General features: G+C 44.0%; 1 protein-coding gene across 6 annotated transcripts in view; it reads left to right on the top strand.

Annotated features, from left to right (window-relative positions):
• Positions 1–16497, top strand: part of usp19 (ubiquitin specific peptidase 19) — a 215667-nt gene that overhangs the window by 113150 nt on the left and 86020 nt on the right. For 5 of the 6 annotated variants that reach the window (XM_063068282.1, XM_063068287.1, XM_063068284.1 and 2 more), the window contains 2 exons: positions 2166–2281; positions 12878–13092. In XM_063068282.1, coding sequence (XP_062924352.1) covers positions 2166–2281; positions 12878–13092 — 331 coding nt within the window. The remainder of the gene's footprint in view (positions 1–2165; positions 2282–12877; positions 13093–16497) is intronic. The other variant, XM_063068283.1, reaches the window with a different exon arrangement.

Consider the following 16497-nt stretch of genomic DNA (forward strand, 5'->3'; position numbering starts at 1 on the left):
GAGACACCTATTTATCCCTCTCCATAGATGCTGCCTGACCTACTGAGCTCCTCTGTTTTGTTCACAAAACTGTGTGTGTGTTTTAAACAGATTTGCATCACTTTTGTGTGAGATTATCTAGCTGAGTTTTGAAATAGTTGCAGATTAATTGAGAATTATTTTTCAGTGCTCACATCCAGGTTTTTTTTCCTGTAACTTGAGCAATTGTAGATTTGCTGTTTACCTCTTCTATTCCAACTGCCATGAACATAGAATCATAGTCGTACAGAAATACAGCACAGAAACAGGCCCTTCAGCCCATCTAGTCCATGCGGAAACCACTTAAACTGCCTACACCCATCGACCTGCACCGGGACCTTAGCCCTCCATATCCCTTCCATCCATATACCTACCTAAACTTCACTTAAATGTTGAAATTTAGCACACCTGCACCACTTGTGCTGGCAGCTCATACCACACTTTTATGACTGTCTGAGTGAAGAAGTTTCCCCTCCTGTTCCCCTTAAACTTTTCACCTTTCACCCTTAGCCCATGACCTCTGGTTGTAGTCCCACCCACCTCGGAGGAAAACGCCTGCTTGCATTTACCCTGTCTATACGCCTCATAACTTTGTATACCTCTATCAAATCTCTCAAACTTCTGTATTTTAAGGAATACAGTCCTAATCTACTCAATCTTTCCTTGTAACTCAGATCCTCCAGACCCGGCAACATCCTTCAAAATTTTCTCTGTACTCTTTCAATCTTTCCTGTAGATAGGTGAACAAAACTGCACATAATACTCCAAATTAGGCCTCACATCTTATACAACTTCAACATAACATCCCATCTCCTGTACTCAATACATTGATTTATGAAGACCAATGTGCCAAAAGCTTTCTTCGTGACCCTATCTATCTGTGATGCCATGTTCAACGAATTATTGTGGTGGCATCCGTTAGTCTGGCAAGACCATGGACCTGCGCCTGGATTCTCCAGGGCGCAGGCCTGGGCAAGGTTGTATGGAAGACAGGCAGTTGCCCATGGAGCAGATATCCCCTCTCCACACCACCGGTGTTGTCCAAGGGAAGGGCAAGGGGCGATGCAGCCTGGCAGCAGTGACGTTGCAGGAGTTGCCAGAACGAGGTTGAAGACAACGTCGGACTGCCTTGGGGACTCCAGCTCCAGATTTGTCCTCAGGGTTTACTCCCGAAGCCTTTCCCATGAGTGGGTATGGCTGCAAGGCAGCGGAGGTTTGAAATCAGAGTTTTCCCTCTCTTAGATGGACCGCCTTCCCAGGCTGACAAGTTCCATCTACCCGAATTATGGACCTGTATTCCCACAATCCTTCGTTTTATCACACTCTTTAGTCCCCTAATGTTCACTGTGTGAGACCTACCACGGTTGGTCGTACTGAAGTGCAACACCTCACACTTGTCTGTTATAAATTCCATCTGCCATTTTTCCAGCTGATCCTTCTGCAAGCCATGATAGCCTTCGTCGCTGCCCAGTACTACCCCAATCTTGGTGTCATCTGCAAATTTGCTGATCCAATTAACTACATTATCATCCAGATCATTGATGTAGATGACAAACAAGAAATGATCCCTGCAGCACACCAATAGTCACAAGTCTCCAGTCAGAGAGGCAACCCTCTACTACCACTCTCTGGCTTCTCCCACAAAGCCAATGTCTAATCCAATTTCCTACCTCATCCTTAATGCTAAGTGACTGAATCTTTTTGACTAGCCTCCAGTGTGGGACCTTGTGAAACGCCTTACTAAAGTCCATGTAGACAACACCCATTGATTTGCCATCATTTTCTTTGCTGGGAGCAAAGCTTGTTTGTCTGGTGTTTCTTCCCCTGTCAATCACCATTTCCCGTAAAAACAAGTATTTGTTCCTCTATCTCAACTATCCACATTGTTGCAACAGCAATATCATGTCATAGCCATTCTGATTCTGTTCCATTGTCCAGCAATCAGCTTTGTACTTTAAGTTTTTGACACACCTGTCAAGTGCAGTAGAAGGTTTCTCTAATCTGAACATAAAAGTGTCGCAGCCTCTGTTACTGCAATGTTCTCAGCTACCTGTCCAGGGTAAGACATCAGAATGGCAGCAGCTACAGAGCAAGATAAATGGGGGGAGTTGAAGGTTGTCTAACAATCTGTTTTAATCTCTTTGTAGGAACCTGATTAACCCAGAGCAGTGTCACTACACCTTCACGACATCGCGTATTGACATTTGTCTGAAGAAGAGGCGGAACCAGCGGTGGGGAGGGCTCGAAGCCCTGGCAGCACAAGGTCTGCAGAGTGACATCCGAGTGCTTCACACTACTACAAATGGAAGCCAGGCCAGTCAGCATCTGATGACAAAGGAAACACACCTTACTTTGTTCCCAGATACTGACTGGGCTGCTGTGTTTTATTCTGGCTTTTTATTTATTGAGGTACAGCACAGAATAGCCCTTCTGGCCCTTCAAGATGCACCATCCAGCAAAACCCAATTTAATCCTAGTCTAATCATGGGGCGATTTGCTACCACCAATTAACCTCACAACCAGTACGTCTTTGGACCGTGAGACGGAACCGATGTGGTCAGGGGAAGAATGTGCAAACTCCTTACAGGCAGCAGGGGAATTGAACCCGGCTTGATGATACTGTAAAGCATTGTGCTAATGTGCTGGTTTAATCCCACTGCAACTGCAGCATGCAAGTTATTGTTATAGTACAGTATGTACTATGTACTTGAGCTGAGTTATAGGGAAAAGTTGAATAGGTTAGGACTCTATTTCGTGGAGCTTTGAAGATTGAGGGGAAATTTGATAGAGGTATACAAAATTATGAGGGATGTAGATAGGGTAAATGTAAGCAGGCTTTTTCCACTGAGATTGTGAGATACTGGAACTAGAGGTCATAGGTTAAGGGTGAAAGGGAAATGTTCAGTGGGATCGTGAGGAGGAATTTCTTCAGTCAGAGGGAAGTGAAAGTGTGGAACAAGCTGCCAGCAGAAGTGGATGATATGGGTTTGATTTCAATATTTAAGATAAATTTGGATAGGTAATGGATGAAAGGGGTGTGGAAGGCTATGGTCCAGGTTTAGGTTGATGAGATTAGTTAGATAAATAGCTTGGCATGGACCAGATGAGCTGAAGGGCCTGTTTCTGTAGTGTAGCGTTCTTTGACTCTATGTAGGTTTGCTTTTGGAGTTTCAGTAAATCGTTAAGCTGTCTGCATAAAGTCTCATAAGAAGCTGGGGAACAGACAGTAGCTGAATTTCTGAATTTAGATGATCAAAATCTGGTGTCTGACAGTAGGGTTTGACTCTAGGGTACAGAACACATCAAACCACGTAGGTACACGTAAGCTAGGTATACATAGAAACAAAGAAAATAGGTGCAGGAGTAGGCCATTCGGCCCTTCGAGCCCGCGCCGCCATTCAGTATGATCATGGCTGATCATCCAACTCAGAACCCTGTACCTGCCTTCTCTCCATACCCCCTGATCCCTTTAGCCACAAGGGCTATATCTAACTTCCTCTTAAATATAGCCAATGAACTGGCTTCAACTGTTTCCTGTGGCAGAGAATTCAACAGATTCACCACTCTCTGTGTGAAGAAGTTTTTCCTCATCTTGGTCCTAAAAGGCTTCCCCTTTATCCTTAAACTGTGACCCCTCGTTCTGGACTTCCCCAACATCGGGAACAATCTTCCTGCATCTAGCCTGTCCAATCCCTTTAGGATTTTATACATTTCAATAAGATCTCCCCTCAGTCTTCTAAATTCCAGCAAGTATAAGCCTAGTCGATCCATATGAAAGTCCTGCCATCCCAGGAATCAATCTGGTGAACCTTCTTTGTACTCCCTCTATGGCAAGGATGTCTTTCCTCAGATTAGGGGACCAAAACTGCACACAATACTCCAGGTGTGGTCTCACCAAGGCCTTGTACAACTGCAGTAGTACCTCCCTGCTCCTGTACTCGAATCCTCTTGCTATGAATGCCAGCATACCATTCACCATTTTCACCGCCTGCTGTACCTGCATGCCCACTTTCAATGACTGGTGTATAATGACTCCCAGGTCTTGTTGCACCTCCCCTTTTCCTAATCAGCCACCATTCAGATAATCTGTTTTCCTGTTTTTGCCACCAAAATGGATAACCTCACATTTACCCACGTTAAATTGCATCTGCCATGAATTTGCCCACTCACCTAACCTATCCAAGTCACCCTGCATCCTCTTAGCATCCTCCTCACAGCTAACACTGCCACCCAGCTAAACTTAATTCCCTCGTCTAAGTCATTAATATATATTGTAAACAACTGGGGTTCCAGCACTGAGCCTTGCAGTACCCCACTAGTCACTGCCTGCCATTCTGAAAAGGTCCCGTTTATTCCCACTCTTTGCTTCCTGTCTGTCAACCAATTCTATTAACATCAATACCATACCCCCAATACCGTGTGCTTTAAGTTTGCACACTAATCTCCTGTGTGGGACCTTGTCAAAAGCCTTTTGAAAATCCAAGTATACCACATCCACTGGTTCTCCCCTATCCACTCTACTAATTACATCCTCAAAAAATTCTGTGAGATTCGTCAGACATGATTTTCTTTTCACAAATCCATGCTGACTTTGTCCGATGATTTCACCGCTTTCCAAATGTGCTGTTATCACATCTTTGATAACTGACTCTAACATTTTCCCTACCACCGATGTTAGGCTAACCGGTCTATAATTCCCCAGTTTCTCTCTCCCTCCTTTTTTAAAAAGCAGGTTTACATTAGCCACCCTCCAATCCTCAGGAACTAGTCCAGAATCTAAAGAGTTTTGAAAAATTATCACTAATGCATCCATTATTTCTTGGGCTACTTCCTTAAGCACTCTGGGATGCAGACCATCTGGCTGTGGGGATTTATCTGCCTTTAATCCCTTCAATTTACCTAACACCACTTCCCTACTAACATGTATTTCCTTCAGTTCCTCCACCTCACGAAACCCTCGGTCCCCTACTATTTCCGGAAGATTATTTATGTCTTCCTTAGTGAAGACAGAACCAAAGTAGTTATTCAATTGGTCTGCCATGTCCTTGTTCCCCATGATCAATTCACCCATTTCTGACTGTAAGGGACCCCCATTTGCCTTAACCAATCTTTTTGTTTTCACATATCTATAAAAGCTTTTACAGTCAGTTTTTATGTTCCCTGCCAGTTTTCTCTCATAATCTTTTTTCCCTTTCCTAATTAAGCCCTTTGTCCTCCTCTGCTGGACTCTGAATTTCTCCCAGTCCTCAAGTGAGCCGCTTTTTCTGGCTAATTTGTATGTTTCTTCTTTGGAATTGATACTATCCCTAATTTCCCTTGTCAGCCACGGATGCACTACCTTCCCTGGTTTATTCTTTTGCCAAACCGGGACGAATAATTGTTGTAGTTCATCCATGTGATCTTTAAATGCTTGCCGTTGCATATCCACCGTCAACCCTTTAAGTATCATTTGCCAGTCTAGCTTAGCTAATTCACATCTCATACCTTCATAGTTACCCTTCTTTAAGTTCAGAACCTTTGTTTCTGAATTAACTATGTCACTCTCCATCTTAATGAAGAATTCCACCATATTATGGTCGCTCTTACCCAAGGGGCCTCTCACGACAGGATTGCTAATTAACCCTTCCTCATTGCTCAGTACCCAGTCTAGAATGGCCTGCTCTCTAGTTGGTTCCTCGACATGTTGGTTCAGAAAACCATCCCGCATACATTCCAAGAAATCCCCTTCCTCAACACCCTTACCAATTTGGTTCACCCAATCTATATGTAGATTGAAATCACCCATTATAACTGCTGTTCCTTTATCGCACGCATTTCTAATTTCCTGTTTAATGCCATCCCCAACCTCACTGCTACTGTTAGGTGGCCTGTACACAACTCCCACCAGCGTTTTCTGCCCCTTAGTGTTATGCAGCTCTACCCATATCGATTCCTCATCCTCCCAGCTAATATCCTTCCTTTCTATTGCATTAATCTCCTCTCTAACCAGCAATGCTACCCCACCTCCTTTTCTTTCATGTCTATCCCTCCTGAATATTGAATATCCCTGAATGTTGAGCTCCCATCCTTGGTCACCCTGGAGCCATGTCTCTGTGATTCCAACTATATCATATTCATTCATAACAATCTGCACTTTTAATTCATCCACCTTGTTACGAATGCTCCTTGCATTGACAAACAAAGCCTTCAGACTTGCTTTTACAACACTCTTAGCCCTTATACAATTATGTTGAAAAGTGACCCTTTTTGATTTTTACCTTGGACTTGCCGGCCTGCCACTTTTACTTTTCACCTTACTACTTTTTGCTTCTACCCTCATTTTACACCCCTCTGTCTCTCTGCACTTGTTCCCATCCCCCTGCCACATTAGTTTAAATCTTCCTGAACAACAGTAGCAAATGTTCCCCCGGGACGTTGGTTCCAGTCCAACCCAGGTGTAGACCGTCCTGTTTGTACTGTTCCCACCTCCTCCAGAACTGGTTCCAATGCCCCAGAAATTTGAATCCCTCCCCCATGACCCATTTTTCAAGCCACGTATTCATCTGATATATCCTCCTATTTCTACTCTGACTAGCATGTGGCACTGGTAGTCATCCAGAGATTTTTACCTTTGTAGTCCTACTTTTTAGTTTATCTCCTAACTCCCTAAATTCACCTTGTAGGACCTCATCCCATTTTTTTTCCTATATTGTTGGTACCTGTGTGCACCACGACCACTGGCTGTTCACCCTTTCACTCCAGAATGTCCTGCAGCTGCTCAGAGACATCCTTGACCCTTGCACCAGGGAGGCAACATACCCTCCTGGAGTCTCGTTTGTGGCCGCAGAAACGCCTATCAGATGGGTATGAGTTGCTCTCGATGTAACACAAGTCAGTCAGGGCATATCGTGGGTAGAGTACAGAAGTGTATCGTTTGGTCCTGTATGGATGTCCTGCTCAGGTGTCAGACCTCTCGGTGGGAGAGCATTTTGGAGGTAGCGATCACAACTCTATCTCCTTTCCCATAGAGAAGGAGAGGGATAGGAGCTGACAATTTGGGAAGACATTTAATTGGGGGTGGGGGAACTATGCTATTAGGCAGGAATTTGGGAACATAAATTGGGAGCAGATGAAGGTAGAACAGTGGATGTAGTATATATGGATTTCAGTAAGGCATTTGTAAAGGTTCCCCATGCAAGGCTCATTCAGAAAGTAAGGAGGCATGGGATTCAAGGAGACATTGCTTTGTGGATCCAGAATTGGCTTGCCCATAGAAGACGAAGGGTGGTTGTAAATGGTTCGTATTCTTCATGGAGGTTGGTGACCAGTGGTGTTCTGCAGGGATCTGTTCTGGGACCCCTCCTCTTTGAGAATTTTATAAATGACCTGGATGAGGAAGTAGAAGGGTGGGTTAGTAAATTTGCTGATGACACAAAAGTTCAGGGTGTTGTGGATAGTCTGGAGGATTGTCAGAGGTTACAGCGGGACATCAATAGGATGCAGAACTGGGCCAAGAAGTGGCAGATGGAGTTCAGCCCCAGGTAAGTGAGAAGTGGTTCATTTTGGTTGGTAAAATTTGAAGACAGAATATAATATTAATAAGACTTTTGGCAGTGTGGCGAATCTGAGAGATCTTGGGGTCCGTGTCCATAGGACACTCAAATCTGCTGCGTAGGTTGGCAGTGTGGTTAGAAGATATATGGTGTGTTGGCCTTCATCAACCATGGGATTGAGATCAAGAGCCATGAGGTAATTTTGCAGCTATATAAGACTTTAATTAGACCCCACGTGGGGTATGTGTTCAGTTTGGTCACCTCACCACAGAAAAGACGTGGATATATAGAGAGAGTGCAGAGGAGATTTGCAAGGATGTTGTCTGGATTGGAGAGTGTGCCTTATGAGAATAGGTTGAGTGAAATTGGGCTTTTCTCCTTGGAACGACAAAGGATGAGAGGTGACCTGATAGAGGTGTATAAGATGATGAGAGGCCATTGATCATGTGGATAGCCAGAGGCTTTTTCCCAGGGCTAAAATGGCTAACACGAGGGGGCATGGTTTAAGATGCTTGGAAGTAGGTACAAGGGGTCTGTCAGAGGTAAATTTTTCACACAGAGTAATGGGTGCTTGGAATGAACTGCTTGAGACTGTGGTAAAGGCGGATACAATAGGGTCTTCTAAGAGACTCTTAGGAACATGGAGTTTAGAAAAACAGAGGGCTATGCGGTAGGGAAATTCTAGCCAGTTTCATGGTCGGCACAACATTGGGCGCTGAAGGGCCTGTATTGTACTGTAGATTACTCTGTTACTGCTACTGCGTGACAATACTGGGATTGTCACTGCTGCTCAGTGATGATGCTGAGTTGGGATGTTACTCTGTGTACAGCAAAGGTGTCCTGTGATCATTCATTGCTGTGCAATGCCCAGATGATTATACTTCAGGTGGCATTTGTCTTTGTGAACAAGGGCTGCAATGACTACATTAATAGCACTTGCATATTTAGCTGATAGAACATAGACTAGTACAGCACAGTACAGGCCCTTCGGCCCACAATGTTGTGCCGACCCTCAAACCCAGCCTCCCACATAAGCCCCCACCTTAAATTCCTCCATATACCTGTCTAGTAGTCTCTTAAACTTCACTAGTGTATCTGCTTCCACCACTGACGCAGGCAGTGCATTCCACGCACCAACCACTCTCTGAGTAAAAAACCTTCCTCTAATATCTCCCTTGAACATCCCATCCCTTACCTTAAAGCCATGTCCTCTTGTATTGAGCAGTGGTGCCCTGGGGAAGAGGCGCTGGCTATCCACTCTATCTATTCTTCTTATTATCTTGTACACCTCTATCATGTCTCCTCTCATCCTCCTTCTCTCCAAAGAGTAAAGCCCTAGCTCCCTTAATCTCTGATCATAATGCATACTTTCTAAACCAGGCAGCATCCTGGTAAATCTCCTCTGTACCCTTTCCAATGCTTCCACATCCTTCCTATAGTGAGGTGACCAGAACTGGACACAATACTCCAAGTGTGGCCTAACCAGAGTTTTATATAGCTGCATCATTACATCGCGACTCTTAAACTCTATCCCTCGACTTATGAAAGCTAACACCCCATAAGCTTTCTTAACTACCCTATCCACCTGTGAGGCAACTTTCAGGGATCTGTGGACATGTACCCCGAGATCCCTCTGCTCCTCCACACCACCAAGTATCCTGCCATTTACTTTGTACTCTGCCTTGGAGTTTGTCCTTCCAAAGTGTACCACCTCACACTTCTCCGGGTTGAACTCCATCTGCCACTTCTCAGCCCACTTCTGCATCCTATCAATGTCTCTCTGCAATCTTTGACAATCCTCTACACTATCTACAACACCACCAACCTTTGTGTCGTCTGCAAACTTGCCAACCCACCCTTCTACCCCCACATCCAGGGCGTTAATAAAAATCACAAAAAGTAGAGGTCCCAGAACAGACCCTTGTGGGACGCCACTAGTCACAATCCTCCAATCTGAATGTACTCCCTCCACCACCACCCTCTGCCTTCTGCAGGCAGGCCAATTCTGAATCCACCCGGCCAAACTTCCCTGGATCCCATGCCTTCTAACTTTCTGAATAAGCCTACCGTGTGGAACCTTGTCAAATGCCTTACTAAAATTCATATAGATCACATCCACTGCACTACCATCATCTATATGCCTGGTCACCTCCTCCAAGAACTCTATCAGGCTTGTTAGACACGATCTGCCCTTCACAAAGCCATGCTGACTGTCCCTGATCAGACCTTGATTCTCTAAATGCCTATAGATCCTATCTCTAAGAATCTTTTCCAACAGCTTTCCCACCACAGGCGTAAGGCTCACTGGTCTATAATTACCCGGACTATCCCTACTACCTTTTTTGAACAAGGGAACAGCATTTGCCTCCCTCCAATCCTCCGGTACCATTCCCGTGGACAACGAGGACATAAAGATCCTAGCCAGAGGCTCAGCAATCTCTTCTCTCGCCTCGTGGAGCAGCCTGGGGAATATTCCGTCAGGCCCCGGGGATTTATCTGTCCTCCTCTCCCTTAATATCAGCATGCTCCAGAACATCAACCTCACTCATATTGTCCTCACCATCATCAAGTTCCCTCTCATTGGTGAATACCGAAGAGAAGTATTCATTGAGGACCTCGCTCACTTCCACAGCCTCCAGGCACATCTTCCCACTTTTATCTCTAATCGGTCCTACCTTCACTCCTGTCATCCTTTTTTTCTTCACATAATTGAAGAATGCCTTGGGGTTTTCCTTTACCCTACTCGCCAAGGCCTTCTCATGCCCCCTTCTTGCTCTTCTCAGCCCCTTCTTAAGCTCCTTTCTTGCTTCCCTATATTCCTCAATAGACCCATCTGATCCTTGCTTCCTAAACCTCATGTATGCTGCCTTCTTTCTCCTGACTAGATTTTCCACCTCACTTGTCACCCATGGTTCCTTCACCCTACCATTCTTTATCTTCGTCACCGGGACAAATTTATCCCTTACATCCCGCAAGAGATCTCTAAACATCGACCACATGTCCATAGTACATTTCCCTGCAAAAACATCATCCCAATTCACACCCGCAAGTTCTAGCCTTATAGCCTCATAATCTGCCTTTCGCCAATTAAAAATTTTCCTGTCCTCTTTGATTCTGTCCTTTTCCATGATAATTATAAAGGCCAGGGAGCAGTGGTCACTGTCCCCCAAATGCTCACCCACTGAGAGATCTGTGACCTGACCCGGTTCATTACCTAGTACTGGATCTAGTATGGCATTCCCCCTGGTCGGCCTGTCCACATACTGTGACAGGAATCCATCCTGGACACACTTAACAAATTCTGCCCCATCTAAACCCTTGGAACTAATCAGGTGCCAATCAATATTAGGGAAGTTAAAGTCACCCATGATAACAACCCTGTTATTTTTGCACCTTTCCAAAATCTGCCTCCCAATCTGCTCCTCTGTATCTCTGCTGCTACCAGGGGGCCTATAGAATACCCCCAGTAGAGTAACTGCTCCCTTCCTGTTCCTGACTTCCACTCATATTGACTCAAAAGAGGATCCTGCTACATTACCCACCCTTTCTGTAGCTGTAATAGTATCCCTGACCAGTAATGCCACCCCTCCTCCCCTTTTTCCGCTCTCTCTATCCCTTTTAAAGCACTGAAATCCAGGAATATTGATGCTTGGGCTGATAAAACAACAGATGCCGTGTGGAGACTCAGTCCTGATGAAGGGTCTCGGTGCAAAATGTCAGCTATTTATTCCCCTCCACTGATGCTGCCAGACCAGTATTTTGTGTGTTACTCAGTGTGAAGGGAAGCTTTTTATAATCTAATTGCAGATACCTGCTCTTTGGATTCCAGGTGGATATAAGAGTATCGCTATCACATAATTTCTATTACATCCTAGTGGGGGTAATGTTTCCAATCTTCGATTCCAGCCTCCCTGACACCTTTAAAGCGGCTGTACCTCAGCTTCTGTAGTCCTTATTGCTGGTTACCTTTCTGCTCACTGTGTTCTACAGTGTACCTTTTCAAAGAGATGCAGGTACTCGAACCAGTGAGCAGTATCTATTAAGATTGAAACATAATGCTGTTTCTGTCTCCACAGATGCTAATAGCACCTGAGCACTTGGAGCACTTTTTGTATTTCAGTTTCAGAGTTCTATTGTCTGATTTTCTTTCCTTTCTACCAGACTTTTGCTCATCTGTCCCGGTAGACATTTACTTGCTTTAATTTTCTTTTTGGTTAAAGATATTCAAGCTATTTTTCAATAATCATAGAAAATCAAATAGCTTTTACTTAAGGTGATCATCGTGCTTAATTTGATTATGTAGTTTGAATTAGGAAGTACATGAAAAGCATTCTTGTACGTTTTTCAGGATGTTTTGTTCTTGAAAACTAAAAATGGTTTTCCATCCTCTGCATCAAGACCAGTTGGCTGAGTGGCATTCTAACCTTCTGCTTGAGAATCTAAATAGAAAACAGCCCAAATTGTCCACAAGGGCTCTACCTGAAATTACATCGTATATTTACAGCATTGGAATATCTTTCATTCTCTGATCACTTGGAAGTCACATTGAGACAGGTCATAGATACAAGATAGAAAGTAGGTACTGAAATAGGGTAGCATGGAGGGAATTTATTCAGTATCTAACCCACTAACCCATGGAATTCTGCTTTGAGAGTTCTAGTAGTGGGTTTGACCCAATTCCTTTCCACCACTTGCACTACTCAACCTGCTGACCTTCCCCAGCAGGTTGTTTGCTTTTTCCTTAAGCATTTAACCGAACATTGTAGATGAAATTTAAAGTCAAAGTAAATTTATTATCAAAGTATATACATGTTACCATATATTACCCAAAGATTCATTAACGCAGACATTCACAGGAAAGTAAAGAAATGCAATAGAGTTCATGAATAAAACTAAAAACTAACAAACAACCAATGTATAAAAGAAAGCAAACTGTGCAAATAAAAATAAGAAAATAAATAATACTGAGAACATGAGTTGTGAGGTGGGCCTGTAGGTTGTGCAGTCGGTTCAGTGTGACAGTGAGTGAAATTATCTACACTGGTTCAGTAGCCTGAGGGATAATACCTGTTGCTGAACCTGGCGGTGTGGGTCTTCAGGCTCCTGTTCCTCCTTCCCGGTGGTAATAGTGCTGAAGATTCTAAAACCAAAGCTATCCCGTTCCTATCCTGGCAATATGAGATTGGACAATGTAGAGAGACTTTCATTCTGTCCAGCCCATGTGAGACATGACCTACACCTTTTGTAGTTGATTTTTAAGGTGTTCTAAATACCTTTGTGTTTTCGTTAGACCTTCTAAACACAAGCCATGTGCTCCCCTGTTTAAGGTGCAGTGGGTGGTGCCAAAGTAGCTGTGCCTGCAGGCCCACCGTCACTAGACAAAGCTCAGCCTGGGAGCAGCCAGCATGCACTTCCTCCCAAGGAGGAGCCACGCTCAAATGAGAAGGAGAAGATACGCTCTGAGGAGGCCAGCCTCGACCCGGTGGCAATCAGGCCAGCGCATGAGAATGTCCAGGTTAAGCAGGACACGTTGGTAACATCGGTAAGTAAAGTTTATTTCACCTTTGTCCTTGCTCTTAAGGTGAGGGTCAGATTTTGATTTATTCCCATTGGGGACAAAGCCAAATAGTATTGCCCATCGCCTTTTTGCACTGCAGATTCAGGTTTGTTTGTCCCATGTACATCAAAACATACAGTGAAGTGGGTTATTTGTATTAATAACCAGCACACCCATAGAATGTCCAGGGGGTAGCCTACAAGTGTCACCACACATTCCAGTGCCAGCATAGCATGTCCACAATGTTCAGCAAAACAAAAACCTCAAAACAAACAAGAAAAACTGAAGGTGCTGGAAATCCAAGCAATGTGCACAAAATGCTGGAGGAACTCTGAAAGTCCAAGTATACAACATCCACTGTATCCCCTTTATCTATCCTACTTGTAATCTCCTCAAAGAATTTCAACAGGTTTGTCAGGCAAGATTTTTCCTAATGGAAACCATGCTGACTTTGTCCTATCTTGTCCTGTGTCTCCAATTACTCCTTAACCTTATCCTTAATAATTGACTCCAACATCTTCCCAACCACTGAGATCAGGTTAACTGGTCTATACTTTCTGTTTTGCTGCCTTCCCCTTTCTTAAAGACTGGAGTGACATTTGCAATTTTCCAGTTTTCTGGGACTATGCTAAAGTCCAATGATTTTTGAAAGATCGTTACTAATGACTCTACAATTTCTACTACTTTTTCAGAACCTCAGGGTGCAGTTCATCTGCTCTGGGTGACTTGTGTACCCTTAGGTCTTTCAGCTTTTTGAGCACCTGCTCCTTTGTAATAGTAACTACACTCTTCTCTCTCACCCTTCAACATCTGGCACACTGCTAGTGTTTTCTACATTGAAGACTGATGCCAAAGACTCAAATTAGTTTATCTGCCATCTCCTTGGCCCTCATTATTTTTTTTCTGTCCTCATTTTCTGGTGGTCCTATATCCACTCTCATCTCTTTACATACTTGAAAAAGCTTTTACTATCCACTTTGATATTGTTTGCTAGTTTGATTTCATATTTCATCTTTTCCTTCCTAATGATTCTTTTACTTGCTCTGTGGTGTTTTAAAAGCTTTCCAATCCTCTGTCTTCCCGCTAATTTTTACTTGTTGTATGCCCTCTCTTTTGCTTTTACACTAGCTTTGACTTCCCTTCTCAGCCATGGTTGTACTATTTTGCCTTTTGAGTATTTCTTCATTCTTATAATATGTCTATCCATGCAGAAACTCACATCAGTGCTGCTCTGCTGTCATCCCTGCCAGCATCTCCTTGCAACTTACTTTGGCCAACTTCTCTCTCATACCACTGTAAGTTCCTTTACTCCACTGAAATACTGCTAAGTGAGACTTTACTTTCTCCCTCTCAAATTTCAAGTTGAACTCAATCATACTGTGGTCATTGGCTCCTAAGGGTTCTTTTACCTTAAGCTCTCTAATCACCTCCGGCCCATTACATAACACACAATCCAGTATAGCTAATTTCCTAGTAGGCTCATTGACAAACTGTTCTAAAAAGCCATCTCATAGGCATTCAACAAACCCTTTTCCGACCTGATTTTCCCAATCAACCTACATGTTGAAATCTCCCATGACTATCATAACACTGCCCTTTTGACACACCTTTTCTATGTCCCGTTGACATCTGTGGTCCACATCCCAGCTGCTGTTGGGAGGCTTGTACATAACTGCCATCAGGGCCCTTTTAGCCTTGAAGCTTCTTAACTCAGCCCACAAGGATTCAACATCCCCCGATCCTGTGTCACATCTTTCTACTTATTTGATGGCATTCTTTACCAACAGAGCCATGCCACGCCCTCTGCTTACCTTCCTATCCCTCTGATACCTTGGACATTTAGCTCCCAACTACAACCATCCTTCCGCCATGATTCAGTGATGGCCACAACATCATACCTGACAATCTGTAGTCGTGCAACAAGATCTTATACACCTTATTTCTTATACTCCATGCTTTGAGATTTAACACTTTAAGTACTGTATTTGCTACCCATTTTGATACTGCATCCCTAAAGCACTGATACACACCCTGCTGGCCGCAATTATGTCCTATCATCTGCCTGCCCTTCCTCACAGTCTGACTGTATGTTATCTTTGCTTTTTTTTTAACTATTCGTCCTTTTCTGAGTCCCTTCACTCCAGTTTCCACCAACCCCCTGCCAAATTAGTTGAAACCCTTCCCAGGTTAGTGCTCTAACAAACCTGCCTGCGAGAATGCTGGTCCCCTCAGGTGATCAGGTGCAAGCTGCCCCTTTTGGACAGGTCATACCTCCCCAGAAGAGATCCCAATCATCCAAGAACCTGAAGCCCTGCCCCCTGCTACAGCTTCTCAGCCACACATTCATCTGCCAGATCATCCTGTCTATCTTCACTGGCATGTAGCACAACAGCAACCCAGAAATTGCTACCCTGGAGGTACTGCTTCTCAGCTTTCTACCTAGCTCTCTAAATTCCCTTTTTAGGACCTCTTTGCTTTTCCTTCCTATGTCATCGGTACCAATGTGTGCCAAGACATCTGGCTGTTCTCCATCCCTCTCCAAAATGTTGTGGACGCGATCCGAGATGTCCCTGACCCTGAAACCTGGGAGGCAACATACCACTCAGGAGTCCCGTTCATGTCCACATAATCTCCTGTCTGTTCCCCTGACTATTGCGTCCCCTATCACTACCTCTCCCCTCTTCTCCCCCTTTCCCTTCTGCACCACAGACCCATGCTTAGTCCCAGTAACCTAGTCTCTGTGGCATTCCCCTGGGAGGTCATCCCCCACAACAGTATCCAAAACAGTATACTTATTGAGTGGAATGGCCACGGGGGTGTTCTGCATCAACTGCCTATTCACATTTCCATTTCTCCTGACAGTCTCACAGCTACTCGCCTCTTGCAACTTAGTGGTGACTACTTCTCAATAACTCTGATCAGTTATCTCCTCACTCTCCCATACAAGCCGAATGTCATCCAGCTGCTGCTCCAGACCCCTAACACTGTCTTCAAGGAGCTGCAGCCGGATGCACTTCACGCAGATAATTGTCAATGCTCTTTTGAGCAGAGAATGTAAATTTTAAAAACTCGTAAGTCAAACATAATAAATTTCTGTTAAATAAATGGCTGAAGCCAAAATGGGATTTAACTTTTCTAAAAGTAGGCGTGGTAGATTTTATATAAATAAAGGTTGTAAATTGAGTTTAATTAAAAGCTTTACTGTTTGTTTTGAGATTCCAACAGCCGTTTAAAATAATCAGCACTTTTACCTGTCATATGGCTGTGATTTGTAGATGTCTTTTAATTTTGTTGGAGCCACTGCTGCGTTTGTACGTTGTTTTTCGTATTCTAGGCTCAAAGGAACGGGTTAATAAGATATTTTAAAAAACAGCATAGTCGATAAAATAA

This window comes from Mobula hypostoma, chromosome 15 (assembly GCF_963921235.1).
Source record: "Mobula hypostoma chromosome 15, sMobHyp1.1, whole genome shotgun sequence".
NCBI classification, from domain to species: Eukaryota; Metazoa; Chordata; class Chondrichthyes; order Myliobatiformes; family Myliobatidae; genus Mobula; species Mobula hypostoma.